This window comes from Schistocerca serialis, unplaced genomic scaffold (genome assembly GCF_023864345.2).
Source record: "Schistocerca serialis cubense isolate TAMUIC-IGC-003099 unplaced genomic scaffold, iqSchSeri2.2 HiC_scaffold_1402, whole genome shotgun sequence".
NCBI lineage: Eukaryota > Metazoa > Arthropoda > Insecta > Orthoptera > Acrididae > Schistocerca > Schistocerca serialis.
Window position 1 is genome coordinate 2,402,839 of NW_026047628.1, and position 27,784 is coordinate 2,430,622.

At 46.4% G+C, this 27,784-nt stretch overlaps 1 protein-coding gene across 18 annotated transcripts in view; it reads left to right on the top strand.

The window, feature by feature from the left end:
- LOC126442748 (zinc finger protein 708-like) overlaps positions 1-27,784 on the top strand; it is a 115,153-nt gene that overhangs the window by 15,895 nt on the left and 71,474 nt on the right. For all 18 annotated transcript variants that reach the window (XM_050090762.1, XM_050090777.1, XM_050090778.1 and 15 more), the window contains 3 exons: positions 1,731-1,793; positions 8,655-8,747; positions 9,671-9,751. In XM_050090762.1, coding sequence (XP_049946719.1) covers positions 1,731-1,793; positions 8,655-8,747; positions 9,671-9,751 — 237 coding nt within the window. The remainder of the gene's footprint in view (positions 1-1,730; positions 1,794-8,654; positions 8,748-9,670; positions 9,752-27,784) is intronic.

The following is a 27,784-nucleotide window of genomic DNA, read 5'->3' on the forward strand; positions in this document are numbered from 1 at the left end:
TAAGGAGCATCTAAATTCCACTGTCATTCTCACTTAATACAACTGCACGGCCACGATAGTTGGGTAGATCAATGGACTTGTCAGATGATTCTCATCATAAACTCGGTCTAAGGCTAAACATGGTCACGCTTAAAACAGTATTCAGGATTACCAAATCATCGAATCCACTGCTAAACATGGGGAATTGAATAGCAATAACAAGCTTGTCTAGTTGCTAGACACTGCCCTAACCCCTTCCAAGGCAGTGCCACAAGGTATTAAGTCATGCAACACAACTGAAATCGCGCAGTTTTTCAGATGAGAAAGCTTGTTGCATATTGTGACTTCCACAGAGAAGAACAAATAGCAAATACAGATAGCAAAGACCACACCAATGTACTGTCTTTCATTAACACATGTGTCTGCAATTATTAACTTGACAGAACTTTTGAAGGGCTATTAGTCATCCATTCTGTCAATTGTGGCTGAATGGCAAATACTGTTGACGTACCCTACGTGGCTCTTATCGTGCCCCATGGCGCCCCGAGCTCCAAGCCAAAGAAGTGACATCACCAGGTGCAGGATGGGAATTCAAAGAGGTACCCCGCCATGCCTCAGATAGTAATAATAAAAAAACCATGATGATCATTATTTGTACTAGTATATTAGTATTATTGTAGGCAGTTAATTAATACAAAAATCAATTAATAAGATGTCTTTCTATCTTTTGCCCAGCATCTCTCTTCAAGGCATCTTCTTTGCGTACACCATTTTGCTTCATTATTTTGTCGATATACTCTTTCTGAAAGTTAAGTGGTATACTTTGTTTCTATCAGTAAGACGATTTCCAATAAAAAATTATTCTTTGGCTGCTAATTATCTAACATCCTCAACAGATCCCAATATCAGTTTAATGATTTTCTTCCTATGCTATCACTGTTTCATTTGTTCTCATTTCAGTCATGATATGCTGGTGCTGTTCCATAAATAATCTTTCCAGAACTTTGTCTTCTTTTGAGATTAGCAAGTAAAACCCATAGTTCAGATCCACAGAATAGGACTGGTGTAGCCTGTAGCCTACTCTCTCTTTTTGTTCTGTTAGAAACGTGCTTGTCCCACCAAAAGGAATTCATGAAGTTAGAAAAGTATTAAGTAGTGTGCCAACGTAGAGTGTGTGCGTTTAATAATTTTATCATAAATAAGCATTCAGTGCAACAAGGTTTTGATGTAACTGTTCTAGACATTTTATTATTCTGATCATAAAAGTAGTATGAGTGATGTGGCACTTGACAGTCCAGTTTCTGCTCCCCCACACAGTTGGTTTAAACTGTATTGTAATTTGATATGAACAACATTGATTTTATGAACAACATTGAAGTCATTGTTTCAGGTAGTAGCTGTGTTATTTTACTTCATTACACTACCATTATATGCATATGTAGATAATGAAGCTAGAAAATATGATTGAAAACAATAGCATAGGGAGAAGGCTGAAATGAAAGATCATAATGAATTTTCAAAGGCATTGTCATTAATCAGTCTTACAATTTTTTGCTGCCTCCCATTGAAGTATACCATAGTGAAATCGCCACTCAGAATTTTGAACTCAAAAGAGAACACTTAAGAGTAACTACTATTTAGTTATAAAGTAGTGTGATGGTTGGGGTTTATCTGTGTGATACATTTTATATAATATGGGAGGACTGTGACTGCTTAAAAGTACTTATTACAGTTTGTTATTTTTGCCACAGGGCCAAGATTATCCATGCAGCATGAATGTAAAAGAAGAGTTGGAGGAGGGTGTGAATAAAGAGGTAATTTTAGAATTTATATGACTACGTGGAAGTAATCTTGTTTAGTTATGGTGAAAATAATGAGATGGTAATCAATTGTGTGTGTATTCACTTTAGCAGTCCTGTTTTTACTTTAGGGTAAAGATAACAAGGGTTACAGTATTACAGTATGCTCCAGGTTGGAAACGAGGAAACCGGTAAAATAGAATATTTTCTTACACTTTACCCATATGGATTTAAACATTATCTTTGAGCAGGTGAAGTAGTTTGTGAGTTTGTAGAATTGCTTCTTTACAATATAAGTGCAAATAAAAATTAAATGAGATAGCATTGATGAAGTTATATGAAAATTGGTACCAAGTCCCAAGACTCAAGCTATGATTTCCTGTTTTAATGAGTAGTTCCCTTAATGGTTTCATGTATGTGAACTCCAGCATTGGATGTTTTTATTCGCCATGTGATACTGCTGTGACAGTTACAGAATCATTGAAAGAATATCTACACAAAGTAGTGCAGAAAAAGTAGGTGATCCTAACCTACTGAGTAGAGACTAAGATGTCTGAGCATACATTGCAAGTGGTATGGACAGGCAGTCTTGTGAAGTACTTTAGAACCGTTTTCTGAAAGCTGTCTTAAGCTGCTGGTTTAACAGCCCACACAAAATTGAAATAGTTGAAATACTGCAACTATAAACAGGCTTGTCCTTACAGATAGTATTAGTACAGAAAGGGGCTAGTGATCATGATGCCAGCACAGCGACAGTGGTAAATGAAACTTCCTGGCAGATTAAAACTGTGTGCCGGACTGAGACTTGAACTCGGGACCTTTGCCTTTCACGGGCAAGTACTCTACCATCTGAGCTACCCAAGCACGACTCACGCCCCATCCTCACAGCTTTACTTCTGCAAGGTTCGGAGGAGAGCTTCTGTAAAGCTTGGAAGGTAGGAGACGAAGTACTGGCAGAAGTAAAGCTGTGAGGACGGGGCGTGAGTGGTGCTTGGGTAGTTCAGATGGTAGAGCACTTGCCCGCGAAAGGCAAAGGTCCTGAGTTCGAGTCTCGGTCCGGCACACAGTTTTAATCTGCCAGGAAGTTTTATATCAGCGCACACTCCGCTGCAGAGTGAAAATCTCTTTCTGGATGGTAAATGGAGTTAATGAATCCTGTAAGAGGGCTAGGTGAATAGATTTGCTAGAAAGAGCAGGTAAGTAGTTGTTAACATCCCATTTAAACAATGAGAATGTCATTTACTTCCAATATGATCTACATAGAAGAAGATGGACAAACGCTAAATGGACTGTAAATCACACGCTGAATAAGTATGTGGTGAGTAACTGGATTACAGACAGGAAAGACCCACTGTGGGAAAACACTGAGGAAGCAGACTGTTGTACTCTCAGCTCAAAAAAGTATGCACAGTGGTGACAGCCAAGTGCTAATGGAAATTCTTCTGTCCGTAAAAAGATCTATGCGTGAAGCATACAACTACCACCATCATACATGCGCAACAGATTTTACAGAGAACACGAGACATTTCTGGTCAAAGACTTCTATCCAGGCAGTCATTGACCAGTCTGGTGTGGCTTTGGAGGAAAGCAGAAGGTGGTCACTAACCCCTCTCTGTATTTAGTTATCAAGTTTGTGCAGGAGGATCATACCAACATATTGTTGTTTCACTGTCACACAGACTCCTGTATTAGGAACATAGTAATAGGATCCCTGGAGTAGAGAAGCAACTGGAAGAGTTGAAAACATAATAGTTGCCATGTCCCAACCGAATCACAAATAATTTGTCCAGAGAGTACTCTACAGCATTTTCCTCATACTTAGCTTGCATTTATTTGAAATCTCTCGCCTAGTGCAAAGACTCGGGCAGCTGGGAAAAAGTTCAGGTGGCTTCTGTATATAAGAATGGTAAAAGAATGTACCTGCAAAATTACAGAGCAATATCATAATGATTATTTGCTCCAGAGTTCCTGAACATATCCTCAGTTCAAATATAATTAATTTCTTTAAGACAGAAAAGTTTTTATCCACAAATCAGCATTGATTTTGTGCAATACTCATCTTGGTCTTCTATCAAATTACATACTGTGAACCATGGATGATGGGCAACAGGCAAGATTCCACATTCCTATATTTCCAGAAAGCATTTGAACAGTGCACCACTGCATACTGTAAATAGAGGTATGAGCATATGGAATAGGTTCCCCGATATATGAATGGTGCAAAGACCTCTCAAGTAACAGAGGCCAATACTTTGATCTCAACAGCAACTGTTTTTTTTCTGAGACAAGAGTATCATCAATAGTGCCACAGAGAATGGTGCCATATCTGTATATGAAATGATCCGATGAGCAGCATTCTGTGCCTGTTTGCTAATGGCATTGTGTGTGGGGAAGGATCATCACTAAGTGACTACAAGGATACAAAATGACTTGGACAAACTTTTTATGTGGTGTGATGAATGGCAGATGCAGAAATATTCAAGTAACTGCAGATGAGTAGGAAAAACAATCCCATAATGTTGTATACAACATCAGTACTCTACAGCTTGACAGTCTGGTCAATAAAATGTTTAGGTATAACATTGCAGGGGCCGGCCGGAATGGCCGAGCAGTTCTAGGCGCTACAGTCTGGAGCCGTGTGACTGCTACAGTTGCAGGTTCGAATACTGCCGTGGGCATGGATGTGTGTGATGTCCTTGGGTTAGTTAGGTTTAAGTAGTTCTAAGTTCTAGAGGACTGATGACCTCAGAAGTTAAGTCCCATAGTGCTCAGAGCCATTTCAACCATAACATTGCGAAGTGATATAAAGTGGAACAAGCACATAAGGATGGTAGTAGGATGGGGAATAATCAACTTTTTTTGTATTTTGAAAACTGTGGTTCATTTATAAGGGACACTACGTATAGAACAGCATAGAAGTGCGTAGTAGTAGTAATTGTTGTTGCTGTGGTAATAGATGCCATCCACGATGCACCGCTTGGTGGCTTGCACAGTTTTAATGCAAATGTACATGCACAGTAGCCAGAAAGAAGATAATCAAGCTGCAGATTCCATGTGAAATGCATTCTCAAGCTTTATAAGTTTGGTAAGCCCATTTGTAAGGCTAATAAGTTGTTAACTGGCGTATGTGACAGAGCCAAGGATCAGTCATCTGCTTGTGTCATGAAGAGAATACATGACTGAAAGCTAAACATAAATATAAACTAGAGGTAAAGCTGTCATCAGCCTGGAGGTTTTAAACACCGGAGTTCTCTACTACACACAGTCCTACTGACTACCATGTGCTGTTACCCTCTTTCCACATCTGAACTGATTTACCCAACTAGTTACAAAGTACCTGCTGTTCAATGATCAAGGACCTTTGGATTTGCAGTGTCACAATTACCAATTGAGCCACCAAGTACTAGAAAAAGGCAGAAGCACTTTGCAGTAAAGTCCAGAGCTATAATCCTTATAACTCCATATGGAATGCACTCCAAAAGTAGATGATGAACACACCAGAGGTCACATGACCATAAAGTGTAGTTAGCAGATTCAGTTACAGAAAAAACGGTGCTGAACTGACACCTTTCTGCCATTCGAATTGTTCATTTATGGAACAGTGGTTTGCACATGTATACAAACAGGCAAAGGTCATTCCAGCTTTTAAGAAAAGTCACAGGAAATACGTGCAAAACTACAGACATACCTAGTTGGTGCAAAAATCTTCTTGAATGATTTTGTGATCCTGTATGACGGCTCTTCAAAAAAAAATCAATTCATCTGCAAGAATGGAAATGGATCCCATTATTTCTGGTCATGTGAAACTGTTTAGTCTGCTTCTCCACAGTGCTGCCACAATGTAGTCAGCCTGTAAAATGAGACCATAGTTCTGAAGCAGTATCTGTGGGAAAGCTAGCAAAGTTGATGTGCCTTTCAATGACTTAGTACTTCTGCTATGCAGTTAGTCATTACTTTATGCCTTAAATTACGTGAAAACAGTAAGATACATTAGAACTGAATGGTACAAATGGATAGGTGGGATGTACCTGCCATTACCACATTGTAAACTATACAAGTACCTTCTCTTGTGATGGTGTGCAACAGTCATAGCTAATCCACAAAACATATGGAATGAAAATGAATGTTTGCATAACTGCCTACTTTTTTGTGGCAAAAAGTATTTTAAGAATAGTTATATATGTTGGCAATATAAGAATATTATTGAGTCTGAGAATCCTACTTTCACTACTGTTTGGGGGTTACCACCAATAGCATGCGCGTTCATTTATTGCACAAATTTCACCCATATTCATTCTTGCCCTTCGTCTCCCCTCCGCTCTTCTGATGCTACCATCCCACAGGTGTGTCATCTGTCTCTTCAGTGTACATTCCATGGCTTGCTAAATATTTCAAGGGTTTCTGCTCAATGTTTCAGCCAGCTTTGGTCCAAACGTATTTTGAACATAACAGCTTTCTTGGAGGGCTTTACATTCTGGAACTACAAATACATCAAGAATTTACTGTTAACATGTTGATGGTAGTATGGTCTTTACTTTGTATGCAGTCTGACTAGCGTGCATTCATCAGAGGACCTCAAACAACTGCCTAGCCCAAAAAACGCTTGCTTTGTGTAGTGCACCACTGACCCATCAAGTATTTCTACAATTCTCCACCTCATAACGCATTTCCAGCAGTCTGCAGTTTGGGCAGTCAGAGAATCGATGAAGCCTTTGGTTGAGACCCTCCACTCACGCCAAACCAAAGGACTTGAATCAATTCTGGGAATGCTGATACAAACTGTGTGCGCTGCATGCACTCATGTGTGACACAAGGGCTCTTCGCCATTTCTGCTACCTCTCAATATAAACTGAAGGTGGCCTCAGAACCCAAACGATGGGTATCATTGGCACCAACATCAGCCACAACTTGTAGACAGCCACACCCTGTGTGTTTCGTAGCCACAGGCAGGACAATTTCCACATCTCAGATGAGGCTCCATGGCAGACATATTCAGTACACATAGGATTCATTTCCAGTCTGGATGTCATTTCCCTAAGGAGCTCCATAATGCGTTTGACGTTGGAGGTCCTGATAAACTAGAAAACTTCTCTCCACTTGGGCCTGTCTGGACCCTGATGAATGAACACCTGCCAGTCCACTCACAGGGTCAATGGGTGAGGCAGCCTCCACATCACTCTCTGCCTCAAACAGTGCAAACTGTTACGACCCATCCCTCACCATTTGGGGAGCACAACTCAGCCACATTGGGTACACCACAAGGTGTCTTGACAACAGAGCCAGTGGGCAAAATAGGTGACACCTTAGGCATCCTATGTGATGAGCCAGATTCTCGGCCCCCACTACTACAATAGGCAGCAGCCTGAATGCTGCTGAACATGGCAAAACGCATCTTCAGCTGTTGGTGAACTGAGGCCAGCTCCTCCATCTGCACATAGTGTGCACACATTATATCCATTCCAGTACTACTATTCAAGAATTAACAGTAAAACACACAGAGAAAGCTATATATGTAGCTTGCTATTGTTCTGATGTTTCACCAGTGGAGGCTAATGCATTATTGCACTGTGTAGCTTTTCATTCAAAAGAATTAAGATCTGTGCAACAGACCATGAATACGCTTTAAAGTTACTAAAATATGGGATTGCACCTCTTTACTACAAAAGCATGGAAGGAATGTAATCATAAAACGAGAGAGAGAGAGAGAGAGAGAGAGAGAGAGAGAGAGAGAGAGAGAGAGAGAGAGAGCTACATATGAAGGGCTTATTTCAATAGTGGTACAAGTCCATTACTTCCACTTATCTGCTTATAATGCTTCTGAAATTAATGATCCAAACAAAGAGAAAGAAAGGTTCGTGTCTAGCAAGAACCCATATGCTTGAATATATTAGTGGTATCTCAACTGCAGATTTTGCAGCACTCATTTAACTTTAGGACTCTGTATCTCAAGATGAACAAAAATGGACTTGTACCACTATTGAAATAAGCCCTTCATATGTAACTTGATTCTGAAACAACCCTGATTAAATCAGGGTATTGTTAGCAGTCAAATAATGTACGGGCTTCACCTTTGTTTCAAGTAACGGTAACCTAATGCATACATGCTAATTGATTTTGAGGGCTATGGGTGTTATTTCAGGCAGAATTTGGCTGCTCAATAGTGCTACATTCAAGGAGCAGGGATTGTTGACTAAAGAAGGTCATGAAAGTTAGCCCGAGGTAAAGTTACATATTTTTGGTTAAACATAAATGGAAGGAATCACTATCGCTGCAAAATAAATTTTTATTCATATCTAATCTCAGAATGTCAAATATGCATGTGTTGTCTGTTCTTTTGGACATGTCCAAGGGGACAGACAGCATTTTGATCTTGCCCTGTCTCGCTGCACCCCCAGCCCTGCCCCGCTGCCCCCCTCCCTGCCCCCCCGCCACGCCTCCCGCCCCCATGACCCGCCTCCCCGCCACCACGCCCCGCCTCCCCGACCACGCCCCGCCTCCCCGCCCCCGCCACCACGCCCCGCCTCGCCCTCCCCTACACGCCCCGTCTCCCCGTCCCGTCTACCACTACCCCCCCGCCCCTCACCCCGTCTCACATAAGCCCCCCCCCCCCCCGTCCCACGCCCCATCTCCCACTACCCCCCCTCACGCCCTATCTCCCACTACCCTCCCCACTACCCCTCCCCCACCCCCACACCCTGTCTCCCACCCCCTCCACACCCTGTTTCCCGCCCCCACTCCCCGCCCCCAGGCCCTGTCTCCCGTTCCGCCCTCCCCACCACCACCGCCCGGTCTCGTCCTCCTCTCTCCCCCTGTATGACAGTGCCATGTAGGAACAAGAGGCAGATGCCCTGATACGCCACTTTCTTTGTTTTTCAGTTTCTTGAAGACCCATTAAAGGCTGGCGACCCTAGTGTTTGCGTAAAGCAAGACCCTGAACTGAAACGCCATGCTTCTGGATCTGAGCATAATGTAAGTTTTCACACAAGCACTGTATTGTGCAGGAAGTGTAGTAAGAAACTCTAGTTAGATGTGTTATTTGTAGGGTATTACCAATAGTATTTTAACAGCACTTGTAACAAGCATATCTTTATGAACCATTACTGTTGCATTAATTTTTTATTGTGATTCTATGTAATGAATGCCTTAAGTACATATTTGGTGTAAACGGAGCAAGGAAGACTTCCTCTTGGAAGTAATTGTTAATCTTGTTACACCTCTGTGTCAGTGCTGTAACATATGTGGAACTATGACATGTGGTGGGTGTATATTCTAGAGTTCCCAGTCACTATTCACTGTAGTATTTACATCATTACTGAAATTGTGCTGTGGAATTCCTTATGATTTTCCTCCGGTACACATGACATAAATTTGCATTGTTCCCTAAAGAGCAGGCACTGAAAATACATGGTGATATGGCAAGAAGCTGTGTAAATAACATTAAATTTGGGTAATTTTGATGATAATGTGTGGAATGCCACATTCATTTGATTAATGACCAAAAATTCCTCTTGTTTATGGGTTTACTGTTGGAAGATTATTTGCATCTTTATATTATCTGAGTTTAATTTTGAAATGTTGCCACACACATATATCAAATTTGTATATGGGAGTACAACCATCCGATAGAGTAGGCCATAGTGCCTCTGAAATCAGAGTGGATTATGTGACAGGAATAGAAAGTGAAAGTATGCCAAATAAGTACTGCACAATGGCTGATAGCAAAATCAGGGGCAATAGAACTGATTTGAATGCATTCTGACACACTCTCTTCCCAATTGATAAGAATCTCTTCAAAGTTGGATGATACTAATGAGAAAAGAATATTGAGAGCTGTCATATACACACAGAAGATAGCAAGCAGTTATAATTCACAGATTGTGTTCTTCTTTCAGTCTGTTGAAGATCCATTGGGAATATCTTTGTCCACTGATTTTATCAAGGAGGATCCTGAATTAAATATAACTGAGAATACTGTAAGTATTTACATCTCTGATGTATTGCATGTATTCAAGTCTTTTGTTAAGTGTGTAGAGTAAAAGATGCATTGCAGTGGAATTGTCACAGATTGTCAGTTCTCTGGAATTTGTTGATGTTCGTAATTGTAGAGTATTCTTGTACTCCTGCACTTGACTTTCATATCACCTCTTACATTCTGACTGTTTTAAATAGTAGTGGAAGGGGACTAGTGGCTGGTATAATCCTGTTCTCAGTAGCCCTTGTTGTTATCAACTACATTGTATAATGGTTGTCTGTGATGGTCGCGAAATTCACATTTAGATGAAGTGTAAGTTCTAATAGTGTAGATAATTTGAGAAATATTCCTACTTTCAACAACTTCTGATAATAGAATTCAAAATAACACTGGCTGTTCTTATCTTTTGTGTGAATCATAGTTATTCTTGAGTTTGCCCTAAATTTTTTTTGGGATTTGAAAAACAGAGATGAAATTTGTGGGTTCTAGATCAGCCCCGATATGTTGGCCACAACCTGTACATATTGTGGCAGCTTCTGTGGTACCTGTTCTATTACTTATAAAATTTTCATTAATAGAAAAACTCTTATAGCTTTTAGTGAATGATTGTACATAGCTGAATCCATGTATGGGCTCACCATGCAAGTCCTGGCAGATCTGAAGAAGAAAGATTATTTTTTTAAATATGCTTTATGACCTTGCTACGGGAAGGAGAAGCTCACATTGATAAACACGTCACAAGAATGAAATTAGACAAATATTGGGGAACATTCAACACACATTTGCGAAGGTTAGGTACTGGCTCACTCTTGATCTGATTGTTCATAAACAAACTTCCTGAAGTTTAAAAGGATTTTTCAGGCACTGAAATGTTAGCTTCTTCATACACTGGAATGTGTGGTGATTATACAAGCATACAGGTCTAGGATCCAAACTATCATGCTAGGGACAGCTCAGAGAGTATATAAAGGAGTGTAGCTGATTCACAGCTAACAGGCCAAGAGTTAAATGTCACAGGGACTCATGTTACGCCATTTTAAACAAATGAAAGGGATGCATTGGCATCACAAGTAGAAAGGACAGTAAGTGAAACAGTAGTAGTGTTGTTCCACAAGAAGGGTTTTACAGAAATGAGAATGCTGCACATAGTAGTCAGGGATCTGCATATGAGGAGTTTGGTTAAAACAGTGATCTGTAGGTTGTCCTAGGGCATAGCTGTAGTTGTCAAAGTGGCTGGATTGTAGTTGGTGACCACTTACCATGAAAATACAAAAGGCCATACTGGCCTTCATATGCAGCCCAAGAGATCACAGGTCAAACAAGATGTCTCCATGGCACCAGGGCCAGAGGTTCAGGGATAGTGTCCACTGCATGGAGTGCTGCTCCCATAGCAAATGTGAAGAACAGTGTGTTGCTGATTGTGTGGTCTGGAATACCATGTCACGTGGTTGGCACTGAAATCACTGATGTTGTACCCCACTTGTTACTTTGAAAATTCCCCCTGCGGGTTCGGGGGTTAGAATAGGCCCGCGGTATTCCTGCCTGTCGTGAGAGGCGACTAAAAGGAGTCTCATCTGTTTCGGCCTTTAATATGATGGTCCCCAAAGGGGTTTGACCACTTCCTTTCCAGATTTTTCCGTTAGTGCGTACCATTTGGGGAAGGACACCTTACGTGATGCATCTTCAATCCATCTTGCCCTAAGATCTGGCACACCCGATATTGTGATGGAGTTCGATTTCAATTGAGCTTCCGGCCACATCCGCTGGAGTGTGTTCCGGATAGCATACATTCCCTCCATTGTGCACTTCCATCTTTGCCCTCGTGATGTGCATGGATATTTCGACACCCGACATCCGGCACGTTAGCCAGTCCGTTGTGGTGGGGTCGTCATGTACCCTCTTGGTGGTAGCCCCCTGACTACACAGGGATCGCACTGCTGATGCCTGAGCTGCTATTTCCCCACGTATGCCGAGGAGTAGATGCCTATCCCTCTGGGGCATCGGGACTCCCGGCAAAGGCCATCCTGCCAGGTGGTCTTTGCTGTGGCTGGGTGGTGCCCGTGGGGAGAGCCCCTTTTTGGAGTGGGTGGCATCAGGTTGGATGACCCGCAATGAAGCGTGGTACATCATCTCTCGCTGGTGGGCCTCCACCAGCAGTCTCTAAGCGATTGAGGTCTAACCTCAACGGCAAGGAATACAAACCAAGATCATTTCCCTCCCTGGCCACTCCATGGGAGGAACGTATGGCTAAAGAAGACAGTGGAGAATATTCAGCCCGGTACCTCGTGTGTACGCGAGTTGATGGGGAATCGTTTATGTCAACCAAGTTCCAGTTTTATGTGGAGCATTTAGAGGACTAGTTCGGGGAGGTGGAGGGCTTGTCCAAAATGCGCAATGGTTCAGTACTCATCAAAACAGCATCCTCTGCCCAGTCACGGAGGTTGCTCAATCGTGACAAGTTGGGGGATGTTTCTGTTAGCATCACGCCGCATAAGAGTCTCAACATGGTCCAGGGTATTATATTCCACAGGGATCTTCTTCTGCAGTCCGATGATGAACTACGTGCCAACCTGGAACGACAAGGTGTTCACTTTGTCTGGCGCATGCATCAGGGTCCGAGGGATAATCAGGTAGCCACCGGTGCCTTCATCTTGGCCTTCGAAGGTGATGTTTTACCCGAAAAGGTCAAGGTGATGGTTTACCGTTGTGATGTGTTAGCATATATCCCTCCTCCGATGCGGTGTTTTAAATGCTGGAAGTTCGGGCACATGTCATCTCGCTGTACTTCCAGCATCACATGTCAAGATTGTGGACGTCCTTCGCATCCCAATACTCCATGTGCTCCGCCTCCCATCTGTGTTAACTGCGGAGAACCCCATTCCCCCTGCTCACCGGACTGTAGGATCTTCCAGAAGGAAAGGAAGATAATGGAATATAAGACCCTGGACCGCCTGACCTACACCGAGGCAAGGCGGAAATATAAGCGGCTACATCCTGTGCCCTCCCCCTGTGGGTCCGGGGTAAGAATAGGCCCGAGGTATTCCTGCCTGTCGTAAGAGGCGACTAAAAGGAGTTTCAACCATTTCGGCCTTCCATGTAATGGTCCCCCTCGGGGTTTGACCTCCATTTTTCCAAATGCTACAGAAGTACGAGCCTTTTGGGGAAGGACACCTTACGTGGTGTATCACTAGTCCTCCGTGCACTAAGACCTTGGCACTCAGCATTGTAACGGCGTTGTAACCATACCCACAATTCAACAAATTGGGCCTAAACGCCTGATGGGTTGTAAAAGTTACGCCCAAAGTGCGTCCCCATCTGCACCTACGATCATGATGGACTTTCCATGGCACCCGAAATCCAGCACGGTAGCCAGCCCGTTGTGGTGGGGTCGTCATGTACCCTCTAGGTTGTAGCCCCCTGACAACACAGGGATCATACTGCCAATACCTGAGCTGCAACCTCCCCACGTCGGCCAAGGAGTAGATGCCCATCTCCTTGGGGCATCAGGACTCCCAGCAACGGTCATCCTGCCAGGTGGCCCTTGCTGAGGCTGGGTGGTGCCCGTGGGGAGAGCCCCTGGTCGGAGTGGGTGGTATCGGGGCGGCGCAGATGAAACGTCAACATGTATCAGGTCGCTCTGCGGCCGAGTCTTTCAAAAAGAAAAGTACTGTCTCTGGTTCTGGTTCTCCTGCCCTTTCCCCCTTGGCCACTCCCTGGGAGGAAGGACAGGCCCGCCGGCTTGGAGCGAAGTACTTCCCCCGCTATTTCGGTCTGTTTTCGGACCAATGGGGGGACGTTCGCCACCTCCAAGCCCATGTTCGTTGTTCAGCACATCGAGGACATCTTCGGGGAAATCGAGGCTCTCAGCAAAATGTGTTTGGGGTCCGTTCTTATAAAGACCACCTCCGCCACACAGTCGGCGGCACTCCAGACATGCGACCGACTAGGGGACATCCCAGTGTCCATTGTCCCACATCTGGCACTGAATAGGACACAGGGTGTTATTTTTCATCGGGACCTCCTGCTGCAATCTGATGAGGAGCTCAGGGCCAACCTGGACCGCCGAGGCGTGCATTTCGTCCGCTGGGTCCAGCGCGGCCCCAAAGACCATCGCATCGACACCGGGGCCTTTATCCTTGCCTTCAAGGGGGACGTTCTCCCAGAGAAGGTAAAGGTGATGTGCTACCGGTGCGACGTGTGACCTTACGTCCCGCCTCCTATGCACTGTTTTCGGTGTTTGCGCTTTGGGCACATGTCGTCACGGTGTGAGGCTGAGCCCCTTTGTGGCGATTGTGGACATCCTCTTCATGAGGAACATAGATGCACCCCACCACCTCGGTGCGTTAATTGTCCTGGCATGCACTCGCCTAGATCCTTAGACTGCCCCGCGTATCAGAAGGAGAAGAAGATTCAAGAACTCAAAACTTTGGATCGTCTCTCTTATTCTGAGGCCAGGAAGAAGTATGACCGCCTCCATCTTGTGACGTTGACCACTTCGTTTGCCTCAGTCGTGTCCACTCCTTCCACAGTATCCTCACCCCTATCCTGTCCCCCCTCCACCTCCTCCCCCAATCCAGGATCTACGCCTCCGCCTCCCAAATCCCTCCCTTCCAAATCCTCCTCCCCCGCGGCCCCCGCCCCCTCTGCCCCAGGGGCCACCCTACCTCCTCCTCCCCCCCCCACCACCTGAGAAGGGATCCTCTTCTCAGGCGTCCATCGGCGAAACGTTCCGGACCCCGGCTTCCGAGGTCCGCCGTTCCAAAATGGACCCCGCGCGTGAGGACCTTCTTCGGGTCCAGCCCACCATCCCTGTGCCTCCTCGGACTTCCAAGAAGGCCTCCAAGAAGAAGTCTCTATCCCCCTCTCCACCCCGGCGCGTTTCGTCAGATGCTCCATCTGTGAGTCGCTGCTCCCGGCTGTCTTCGGTTTCGCCGGGACGCTCTGCTACCAGGTGCTCAGCTGGCCTCTCGTCGGCAACTGATGCTGCCCCTCCTTCGCAACCCGGGACAGCGGCCGCAGCTGGCGACGACTCGATGGAACAGGATCCGCCTCCCACCGGTTGTAGCGTTGTTCCCTTGAAACCTGGCCCTCCGCGGCCGTCAAGGTGACCAGCTCTTCCCCCGTCTCGTTCCCCTTTTCTTTTTTTTTTTTTTGACTAGCGATGGCCTTGTTACATTGGAACATAAGAGGTATTCGATCTAATCGGGTGGAATTACAACTGCTCCTCCGCCTGCACAGTCCGCTTGTCCTTGGTCTCCAGGAAACCAAGTTGTGCCCAACTGACCGTATTGCCTTTACCCACTATACCTCGGAGCGGTATGACCTCACCCCTGTGGACGGTATCCCAGCTCATGGTGGGGTCATGTTGCTCGTTCGGGATGATGTCTATCACCATCCCATCCCATTGACCACCCCACTCCAAGCAATAGCTGTCCGTATTAACTCTTTCTGCTTTCATTTCTTCAGTTTGTACCATCTACACTCCATCGTTATCCCCAGTTAGTCTGGCTGACATGATGCACCTGATTGTTCAGCTTCCTCCGCCGTTTTTATTGTTTGGCGACTTCAATGCCCATCATCCCCTTTGGGGCTCTCCTGCATCCTGTCAACGAGGCTCCCTCTTGGCGGATGTCTTCAACCATCTCAGTCTCGTCTGCCTCAATACTGGCGCCCCCGACTTTCCCCTCGGACTCTACTCATACCTACTCCCACTTGGACCTTTCGATCTGTTGTACCACTCTTGCCCGTCGGTTTGAGTGGTATGTCCTTTCTGACACCTATTCGAGCGACCACTTCCCCTGTGTCGTTCGTCTCCTACACCACACCCCATCCCCACATCCTTCGAGCTGGAACATACCGAAAGCTGACTGGGGACTTTACTCCTCCCTGGCGACCTTTCCGGACCATGATTTTCTCAGTTGTGACAGTCAGGTCGAATACCTCACGGCTGTTATCATCAATGCTGCCGAACTTTCCATTCCTCATACTACCTCTTCTTCACGTCGCGTTTCCATCCCCTGGTGGAATGAGGCTTGTAGAGACGCTATCCGTTCTCGATGACGTTCTTTACGCACCATTCGCCGCCATCCTACCTCAGGTAATGAGGTCCTTGTTGATCCTGTGGCTGTCTCCAACGCCTTCGGCCGCTTTTTCGCGGAGGTTTCAAGCTCCGCCCATTACCACCCAGCCTTCCTTCCCAGGAATGAGGCAGAAGAGGCTCGGCGACCTTCCTTCCACTCACTGAATCTGGAAACTTATAATGCTCCCTTTACTATGCGGGAACTCGAACGTGCGCTTGCACTGTCCGAGTCCTCTGCTCTGGGGCCAGATGTAATTCACGTTCAGATGCTGGCACACCTTTCTCCGGCGGGCAAAAGCTTCCTTCTTCGTACCTACAATCGCGTCTGGATCGAAGGTCAGGTCCCCATGCGTTGGCGTGACGCCGTCGTTGTTCCTATACACAAACCCGGGAAGGATAGACACCTTCCTTCTAGTTACCGCCCCATTTCTCTTACAAGCTGTGTATGTAAGGTGATGGAGCGCATGGTTAACGCTCGGTTAGTTTGGATTCTTGAATCTCGACGGCTACTTACCAATGTTCAATGCGGCTTTCGTCGCCGCCGCTCCGCTGTTGACCCCCTTGTGACCTTGTCGACATTCATCATGAACAACGTTTTGCAAAGGCGCCAAACGGTATCCGTGTTCTTCGATTTGGAGAAGGCTTATGATACCTGTTGGAGAGGAGGTATCCTCCGCACTATGCACAGGTGGGGCCTACGCGGTCGCCTACTGCTGTGCCTGGAGAACATGCCTCCTGGAGCGCTGCCTTCAGCGTTGTCTAGACAGCCTATACTCATGGAGCGTGGCAAATGGCTTCCGGTTCTCTGAAGAGAAGACAGTTTGTATCAACTTTTGGCGATATAAAGCGTTCCTTCCACCATCCTTACATCTCAGTCCCGTTGTTCTCCCATTCGTGGAAACAACTAGGTTTCTAGGGCTCACATTGGACAGGAAACTTTGTTGGTCTCCGCACGTCTCTTATTTGGCGGCCCGTTGTACACGTTCCCTTAATGTCCTCAGAGTTCTTAGTGGTTCATCTTGGGGAGCGGATCGCACTGTCCTGCTTCGCTTGTATCGGTCCATAGTCCGATCGAAGCTGGATTATGGGAGCTTCATCTACTCGTCTGCTCGGCCATCCCTCTTACGCCATCTCAACTCCATCCACCATCGGGGTTACGTCTTGCGACCGGAGCCTTCTACACTAGTCCCGTCGAGAGTCTTTATGCTGAAGCTGCTGAATTACCATTGACCTACCGACGCGACGTACTGCTGTGTCGGTATGCCTGCTGGCTGTTGTCAATGCCCGACCACCCCTCTTATCAGTCCTTCTTCGCCGATTCTCTCGACCGTCAGTACGGGTTGTATGTGTCTGCCCTGCTGCCCCTGGAGTCTGCTTCTGTCGCCTGCTTCGACAATTGGATTTTGCCCTCCCTACCACTTTCAGAAAGGGTGAGAGCCCGACACCACCTGGGCTCCAGGCTCCGGTTCATATTTATCTCGACCTCAGCTCACTCCCGAAGGAGCGTACTCCGGCTGCAGTGTATTGCTCATGGTTTGTCGAACTTCATGCTCGACTTGCCGGTCACACCTTTATTTACACCGATGGCTCCAAAACTGACAATGGTGTCGACTGTGCCTTTGTCGTCGGGGCCGCCACCTTTAAATACCGGCTCCTCGACCAATGTTCCAGCTTTATGGCCGAGCTTTTTGCTCTCCATCAGACCGTTCAGTATGCCCGCCGCCACCGCCATTAATCGTATGTACTCTTCTCTGATTCACTCAGTGCTCTTCAGAGCCTTGGAGCTCCCTATCCGGTCCATCCCTTGGTACAACGGATCCAGCAGTCCCTCCATTCTTTCGCTGATAATGGTTCTCTTGTCAGCTTTCTGTGGGTTCCCGGACATGTAGGAGTGCCTGGGAATGAGGCTGCTGATGCTGCAGCCAAGGCTGCAGTCCTCCTGCCTCAGCCAGCCTCCCATTGTGTCCCGTCATCTGACGTTCGTGGGATTGTTTGTAAGAGGCTTCTGTGGTTGTGGTGGGATGCTTGGTCATCCCTCCAAGGAAACAAGCTGCGGGCAGTAAAACCACTCCCAACTGCTTGGACGACCTCCTCCCGACCGTCTCGGCGAGAAGAGGTCCTTCTGACCAGGTTGCGGATTGGGCATTGCCGGTTTAGCCATCGCTACCTGCTCTCCGGTGACCCAGCCCCGCAGTGCCCTTGTGGTCAAGCATTAACAGTGCGCCATGTTTTATTGTCGTGTCCCCGCTTTAGTCAATCTCGTGTTGTCCTGTCCCTGCCATCTACTTTACCGGATATTTTAGCTGATGACGCTCGAGAAGCTGCTCGTGTTCTGCGTTTTATACCTGTGACTGGCTTGTCCAAAGACATCTAACTTTTTTACTTATTTTATCTGCATCTTTGTACGGACTTCCTGGTGTCCCCCCTCCCCTTGAGTTTTACTAGATTCCATGTGCTCTAACACTTGTGACTGGGCGCTAATGACCTCCGTAGTTGAGCGCCCTTAAACCCCACAAAAAAAAAAAAAAAAAAACCATCCTGTGACCATGACATCCACCTATGCCGCTGCTGCAACACCAGTTCGAACCTCTACCGTGTCGTCACCTACAGTTCGACCTCAGCTCTGTCAGAATTCATCGGCCCCCTTGGTTGTGGGGGGCACTTCACTCCCTGTTGCTCCTGATCCATCTACTTCAGGAGCAACACCACCCCAACCATCGGGGACATCTGTTTCCCCTTCCCAGCTGGAGAAGCGTGAGCCTTTTTCGGCGCCTCTTGCCCGGAAGGGGTCCCTTGGGGCCCTCCCATCCCAGGCTTTGCCCAGTGCCAAAGCAGACACCAGCAAGTATCTCAAACAACCAACGGTCGCTGGTCGTAGGGCGTCATGGTCATCTTCAGTCCCTGAGACTGACCCAGTGAGGCCCTCCCAGCCAGAACCACCGAAGGCACAGCGCGCAAAGCAGTCCAAGAAAAAGGCTCCCAAGCATCCTGACATTGCGGTGGCACCTGTCCCACCGCCACCTTCTAACTCTGCGTCCGAAGATGAGGTGGAGATTCTGGCGTCCGCTGAGGACCTGGATCTCGCCAGTCACTCGGACGCAATGGACGGCTGTTGTACAGGTGGTGACTCAGTAGCAGCAGGGGCCCAGGAGGCGTAATCTGCCTCCCCAGTCCCTTCACGCCTTTCTCAGCTATGGACAATATCATTCTCCAGTGGAACTGCAGCGGTTTCTTCCACCATCTAGCTGAGCTCAGACAACTTATCAGCCTTCACCCTTTCTTCTGCATTGCTATTCAGGAAACTTGGTTTCCAGCAATGCAAACCCCCACCCTCCATGGCTATTGGGGTTATTATAAGAACCGGGCAGCTTATGAAAGGGTGTCTGGTGGCGTCTGCATATATGTCCTTAACTGTCTTCACAGCGAGTTTGTACCTATACCAACAGCTTTAGAGGCTGTCGCTGTTCGGGTGTGGACGCCACAGGCTGTTACCGTCTGCAGTCTTTACCTTCCACCGGATGGTGCTGTCGCGCAGCATGTTCTGGCTGCTCTGATAGCCCAATTGCCGCCACCTTTCTTGTTACTGGGCGACTTCAACGCCCATAACCCTCTGTGGGGTGGTCAGTGGCGACAGGTCGAGGCGCCACCATTGAGCATTTATTAGCACAGCTCGATCTTTCTCTTTTAAATTATGGTTCCTCCACACACTTTAGCATGGCGAATGGCACATACTCCGCCATCGACCTTTCGATCTGCAGCCCTAGCCTCTTACCGTCTGTCCAATGGAGAGTGCATGACGACCTGTGTGGTAGTGACCACTTTCCAATCTTTCTGTCACTGCCACAGCGTCAGTCTTCTCTGCACCCTTGCAGGTGGGCTATGAATAAGGTTGACTGGGACTTGTTCTCCTCCACTGCCGCTATTGAGCCTTTCTCTAGTGACGACATTGATGCGGTGGTTCACTCAGTCACCAACAGCATCGTTACTGCCGCCGAATCAGCCATTCCCAGTTCTTCTGGGACCCCTCGGCAGCAGACTGTGCCTTGGTGGTCGCCTGAGATCGCTGAGGCGATTAAAGATCGCCGTCGGGTGCTACAGTGTCACAAGCGACATCCCTACATTCCTGCATTGAACAACTCATCACCTTCAAACAGCTGCGTGCGCGGGCCCGCCGCCTTATCCGCCAAAGCAGGCAGGAGTGCTGGGAGTGGTATGTGTCCGCCATTGGCCTGCATGTCTCTCCATCGCAGGTCTGGGCCAAGATCCGCCGCCTCTATGGCTATCAGACCCCTGTCAGAATCCCTGCGCTCTCACTGAATGGAGCAGTTTGTACAGACTTTGACGAAATTGCCAACAGCTTGGCAGAGCATTTTGCTCTTAGTTCCGCTTCTTCCAATTACCCACTGGCCTTCCGCTCCATTAAAGAGTGGATGGAACGTCGGAGCCTTTCTTTTCGTATCCACCATTCTGAATCCTACAGTGCTTTATTCAGTGAGTGGGAATTTCGCAGTGCCCTTGCCGCTTGCCCTGATACTGCTCCTGGGCCAGATCGCATCCACTGTCAGAAGCTGAGACACCTTTCAGTGGACTGCACGCAATGCCTCCTCGACCTTTACAACCGCATTTGGGTCGAGGGTGAGTTTCCGTCGCAATGGCGGGAAAGTATTGTTATCCCCATTCTGAAACCTGCAAAGAACCCTTTGGAAGTGGACAGCTACCATCCCATTAGCCTCACCAATGTTCTTTGCAAGTTGCTTGAACGGATGGTGAGCCGGCGGTTGAACTGGGTACTGGAGTCACGGGGCCTTCTGGCTCCATCTCAGGATGGGTTCCGTAAAGGCCGCTCCGCCGCCGACAAGCTGGTGAGCCTGGAGTTGGCCATCCGTACTGCCTTTGCCCGCCGTCAGCACCTGGTCGCTGTCTTTTTCGACATGCGGAAGGCGTACGATACGACATGGCGCCGTCACATCCTATCTACTCTTCATGTATGGGGTCTTCGGGGCCCTCTGCCGATCTTTATCCGCAATTTTCTGTCGTATCGTACCTTCCGCGTGCAAGTCGCGGCCTCTCGTAGTTCCTCCCGATTCCAGGAGAATGGGGTACCACAGGGATCTGTCCTCAGTGTCTGCCTGTTTTTAATCGCAATAAATGGGCTTGCTGCAGCGGTGGGAAATTCTGTCTCCACTTCCCTATATGCTGACGACTTCTGCCTTTACTACAGCTCTACTGGCATTGCAGCTGTTGAACGTCAGCTACAGGGCGCTATCCGCAAGGCGCAGTCTTGGGCTGTAGCACATGGCTTTCAGTTTTCGGCTGCCAAGACCCATGTTATGCATTTCTGCCGGCGCCGAACAGTCCATCCTGAGCCGTGGCTTTATCTTGCCGACGAACTCCTTGCTGTGGTGGAGACCCACAGGTTTTTGGGGGTAGTTTTTGATGCTCGGTTGACTTGGCTGTCTCATATTGGGCAACTTAAACAGGCGTGTTGGATGCATCTAAATGCTCTGAGATGCTTGAGCCACACCAGCTGGGGCGCCGACTGATCTACCCTGTTACAGCTCTACCAAGTGTTAATCCAGTCTCGTCTGGATTATGGGAGCCTGGCTTATGGCTCAGCATCCCCATCTGTGCTGGGGGTGCTGGACCCAATACTACACAGCGTGATACGCCTTGCCACTGGTGCCTTCCGTACCAGCCCTGTGGACAGCATAATAGTGGAGACAGGTGTCCCTCCACTGCGGTTACGGCGCCAACGTTTGCTGGCCGCTTATGCTGCCCGTGTTTTTAGCATGCCCGGGCATCCGCACTACTGTCTCCTGTTCCCGCAATCGGTTGTCCATCTGCCAGAATGTCGGCCCCGGTCAGGTTGTACGATCGCGGTCCGCGTCAAAGAGCTTCTCTCCAGGCTTAGGGTTTTCACTGTTCCACCTCCTTTTTGGACCACTTTGCGTACACCCCCATGGTGTGTTCCTCGCCCTTGCCTTCGGCTCGACTTGGCCAAGGGCCCGAAGGACTCAGTCCCTCCGGAGGCCTTCCGCCGCTGCTTTCTTTCCCTCCTTGCAATGTATCAGGGCTCTGGCATTGTGTACACTGACGGCTCGATGGTTGCTGGTCGTGTCGGTTATGCGCTTACTCTAGGCGACCATTCCAAACAATGTTCATTGCTGGCTGGCTGCAGCGTTTACACTGCTGAGCTGGTCGCCATCTTTCGTACCCTAGAGTATATCTGCTCCTGCTCAGGTGAGTCCTTCGTGATCTGTAGCGATTCCCTGAGCAGTTTACGAGCTCTCGACCAGTGTTTTCCTCATTCTCATCTGGTGATGGCTATCCAGGAGTCCCTGCATACTCTTGTGCGTTGCGGCCGCTCTGTGGTCTTTGTTTGGACCCCGGGCCATGTTGGGATACCCGGAAATGAAAATGTTGACCGCCTGGCGAAAGAGGCCACCAGTACACCATCTCTGGACATTGGCCTCCCGGAGACAGATTTGCGAGCGTCCCTACGCAGCAAAATTCTGGACCTTTTGGACACTGAATGGCGCACCCTGCCTTCACGAAACAAACTTCGGGCCATCAAGGAGGCTACCGGTGTGTGGAGCTCCTCCTTGCGGGTCTCTCGCAAGGAGTCTGTTGTCCTCTGCCGGCTGTGCATTGGGCACACATGGATGACGCACGGCCACTTATTGCGACGTGAGGACCCACCTTTATGTCGCTGCGGCTCCGTTTTGACAGTGGTCCACATTTTATTGGACTGTCCACTTTTAGCTGTGCTCAGGAAGTCGTTCGCACTGCCTGACACGCTCCCTGCCTTTTTAACAGATGACTCTGCTATGGCTGACTTAGTTTTACGTTTTATTCGGGCAGGGGTTTTTTACCATTTAACCTAAGTGTTTGTTTTATTTTATTGTTTTGTGTTGATTCTTGCCTTTGGCCTATGATTTTAAACTGATTTTTTAATGTGTTTCTAAGTGGTTGGCTTTGCCTTTTTTATTTCTATGGTCGGCCATCCGCCGCCACACTCTATGTGATTTTAGTTCTTTTTGTCTGGTCTTTGTCTAAGTTTCTCTTGTTCTGTGTCGTCTGTGATCTATTCTGTTAATCGTTTTTATTCTCTGTGGGTGTTTTTAGTATTTGGAAAAAGGGACCGATGACCGTAGCAGTCTTGTCCCTTTAATCCCACAAACCAACCAACCAACTTTGAAAATACGTAACTTAGATTAAACAGTGGTAGACACCTGAGAAATCTATGAAGAAGATGTGTGACCATAACAGTGATGCTGAGTAGTACATGCAGTTGTGCAGTAAATATCTTAGCTCTGTCAGCTAGAGTGGACATGCAACCTTTGTGGTCTCGGGAGCATAAAATGCAAGAGCTTAATAATGATGCAGAAAAATAGGGCTGACCATTTTGATACTGGCACATGGCCAGCAAGATTCTGTAGTAATTGTGGAATTGGGAGTTTTATTAGGTAATTGCATGAGAAGCTAGAGCAAGCTAGCAAGATAGCAAATTAATACTTTGTTGGAGAAGCAGTTCAGTGCGAGGCTGCTACATCTGTTACTGGTAGATTCAAACAACACACAAGTGTAACAGAGATCCTTCAGGAACTCAAATGAGAATTCCCAGAGGGAAGATGATGTTCTTTCTAGAAACACTATTGAGAAAATTTAGAGAACTGCCATTTGAAGCTGACTGGTGAACGATTTTGTTGTTTCCAACATACACAGCACATAAAGACTATGAAGGTGAAATTTGAGAAGTCAGGGCTGATTGAGAGGCACATATACAGTATTTTTCACTCATATTTGTGAGTGGAATGGGAACGGAAATCACCAGCAGGGTTATGGGGTACCCTTTGCGATGTGCCATTAAGTGGATAGCGGAGTATAGATGTATGTGGAAATTCTAGGTAAAATAAGTAGCTGACCAATGTAGTAGGAGCAACAATGATATTTTTCATAGTAGTAAATGTACATATACATACATACAAAATAATCTATTACTAGTTCCCTTAATTAGCCGTGCGAGTAGATTAGCACTAGTCACAAACAGCTGGTTGTCACTACACTTCACAGAGATAAATCCCTGTGAGAGCTTCTGCCTTAAGATTTGCAGTGTGGCTCATCCCACATCCATCCACGTCTTCATTTATGGAATGCAATATGTAAATTAAAGAATGAATAAATGAATAACATTCACACCATATCTGTAGCCAGGGCAGAGATTACAGTGTTGAAAGCAAATTTAATTTTCTGAAAAACATTGTGAAACATTCAATAATAGGTGCAACCCATCAACACAAATTAAGATCTACATATTTCACTGAAAGAAGTTATACCTGTATAGGCAATTCCTCAAGGATGTTTAAAATCATCAGATTTCACAAGACTATAACTTTATTTATTACAAAGGTACAGAATTGGGGTCAAATTTTTATTTCTATACATGTCTGCAAAGCCTTTCTTTCCAAAGGAACCATATGATTTTAATGTTGCTCACATTTTGTGTGTGTGTGCACATAAAACATTAAGGTACTTTTCACAGCTATGTTTAGGACCAGATTCGTCATTTACTGATCACAAATATCAAAATCCTTTTCTACACATTTAAGCATCCAGACAATAGACTTGATCCATGCATTTGCAAGCATGTCAGTTTAGGAAACTCATGCTGTTCCCATGTAGCATCATAGTTCATCCAGTGTTATTGGTACACATAGGTAGAGCCTGCCACAAACACCCACCAATAAAAAAGATACCATACTGTGAGATGAAGCAAATTTCATGGTCAGGTCTGCAGACCCTTTAGCTCATCAATGCTGGTTCCAATGCAGTGGTATACCATCCGTATGAAAAATTATATGTCTGATAATTTCCCATCTCTTCGGTTTTTTGACCGTCTATGTGTTTTCTAACATTGTCAACTTTCTTCAATTTGCTCCTCTTCAGATTCAGTTCAGTGATAATCTCATCAAACTGTTCATCAAATTACTTACATTTAGTAATAACACCTGATCACTACCAACAACAAACTTCCTGCCCCATATTGCACAGCACTTTACCCTTATTAATGTTGCAGCTACCAGTTGAAGTCATCCCTTGAAGACTCGTTTTATAAGATGGAAAACCAATCAGAAATGGCCCGCTACTAGAAGTAGACACTACTGGTCACACACTAAATGAAACATACGGCATCCAATTCCTTGGTGTCTGCTTGGGTTTCAATTGAAATGGGGTCCACAAATTTGTAAAATTGTCAAGTTGATCCCCTCAGCATTACTCACTTACAGGCAATTTCAATGGCATCTTTTGGAGTTTTCACTTGTTTTTGGAATTATGTTCTGGGAAAGCCAAATAGAAATAAATAAAATATTAATGTTATTTGTGAAAGGCAATAGGGAGTTCCATAGTGACATGTAGATGCAAAGTGTTCACATCACATTCCTACTACAAGCTTGTATAGGATAAATACTAATTTGTTCATTGCTGCCATGTCCTATAAGATTATCCTATAGGCTAGGACTGAAAGAAAGCGTGCTGGGAAGCATTTCTGCATGTAGACACTCTGGAGGAACATTCATTAATTGCAGGGCAGAGAGAGATGAGCTTTTTGGTTATCTCATTCTCATGCTGGTACCTCCTTAATTTATTATCGATCTGTTGGAACCTCATCCAGTGTCTGTCATTGATATCTCCTTGTATCTGTAAGTCATTTGAATTTGTTTGGAATTGCATGATGTATGTTTTTGTAAGTATAAAGGTTGAATTTTTGTGCTGTTGCCTGTAAACCAGTTGCAAGCATGTTCCATTATTCTCCTGGCTGTTTCTAGTATGAATGTGTTTGGCCATTATCAGTGTACTAATTATCAGCAAGCATTGCAGATTTTGAAGGCATCTCCAATGGCTTTAGCACAACATTTATGTAGATCAGCCCTGTGGGACATCATATGTATTGTTTCCCGATTCTGTATTCAGTTTTCCTCCCAAGGTATCATTTATCACTATGACCCAGTTTATTGTTGCTAAGCTAAGATTCAGTTCTTGTAAGTGTAATTCATTTAACATGACAACACTTGTAGTTTCCCTGAGTAAAGGAAGATTAAGGCTTTAATGTGATGCCAATAAGTTTTCTCCACTTCTATGTGCCTTGTACAGTTACAGAATGAAAAAGTCATCCCAGCATTGGGGGACTGCTGTAAATAGTGAAGAAGAATATTTTGTTGATTATTCAAGTCTCTTATTTGTATCTGTTATATATTACAATTAGGTAAATATGCCATGAACCATATACCAACCAAATAATTGCTGGAAATGGGTACATATGCCTTACCTTTTTTCATTTTATTGGTAAACTGTGTTTCCTTTCATCACTGTCTAACCAGTATGTATAATGTTCAAAACAATACGTGGTCTGTTAAGCCCAGTGTCTGAATACAGATGTTGCAAACACGGATTGATATTGTACGTATCTTTTGCAACACAGTTAACTCAATGGATTTATGCTAAGTCTTCAATGATGAATCATATTGTCTTTAGTTTTCAAGTTTATAAAGAATTTAATGTTTTCTCATAATGATTCTGATCTACAAGTAAGGTTATGGCTGAGTAAATGGCAGAACTTTCTTAATTTCTTGCCATAAAATGATGTGGCTCTGTTGAGAGGTTAATGTAATCTCTCCACGATTAATTATCATAATATTTGAGGAGTAGTGTTTGGGTCAGCTGTGTTGTTACAGTTAAACAACATAAAAGCTAATTACTCTTGTTGTGAAGTATCGGTTAAAATAATTTTAATGAACAACCCATAGGGTGCATTGAAATACACTCCTGGAAATTGAAATAAGAACACCGTGAATTCATTGTCCCAGGAAGGGGAAACTTTATTGACACATTCCTGGGGTCAGATACATCACATGATCACACCGACAGAACCACAGGCACATAGACACAGGCAACAGAGCATGCACAATGTCGGCACTAGTACAGTGTATATCCACCTTTCGCAGCAATGCAGGCTGCTATTCTCCCATGGAGACGATCGTAGAGATGCTGGATGTAGTCCTGTGGAACGGCTTGCCATGCCATTTCCACCTGGCGCCTCAGTTGGACCAGCGTTCGTGCTGGACGTGCAGACCACGTGAGACGACGCTTCATCCAGTCCCAAACATGCTCAATGGGGGACAGATCCGGAGATCTTGCTGGCCAGGGTAGTTGACTTACACCTTCTAGAGCACGTTGGGTGGCACGGGATACATGCGGACGTGCATTGTCCTGTTGGAACAGCAAGTTCCCTTGCCGGTCTAGGAATGGTAGAACGATGGGTTCGATGACGGTTTGGATGTACCGTGCACTATTCAGTGTCCCCTCGACAATCACCAGTGGTGTACGGCCAGTGTAGGAGATCGCTCCCCACACCATGATGCCGGGTGTTGGCCCTGTGTGCCTCGGTCGTATGCAGTCCTGATTGTGGCGCTCACCTGCACGGCGCCAAACACGCATACGACCATCATTGGCACCAAGGCAGAAGCGACTCTCATCGCTGAAGACGACACGTCTCCATTCGTCCCTCCATTCACGCCTGTCGCGACACCACTGGAGGCGGGCTGCACAATGTTGGGGCGTGAGCGGAAGACGGCCTAACGGTGTGTGGGACTGTAGCCCAGCTTCATGGAGACGGTTGCGAATGGTCCTCGCCGATACCCCAGGAGCAACAGTGTCCCTAATTTGCTGGGAAGTGGCGGTGCGGTCCCCTGCGGCACTGCGTAGGATCCTACGGTCTTGGCGTGCATCTGTGCGTCACTGCGGTCCGGTTCCAGGTCGACGGGCACGTGCACCTTCCGCAGACCACTGGCGACAACATCGATGTACTGTGGAGACCTCACGCCCTACGTGTTGAGCAATTCGGCGGTACGTCCACCCGGCCTCCCGCATGCCCACTATACGCCCTCGCTCAAAGTC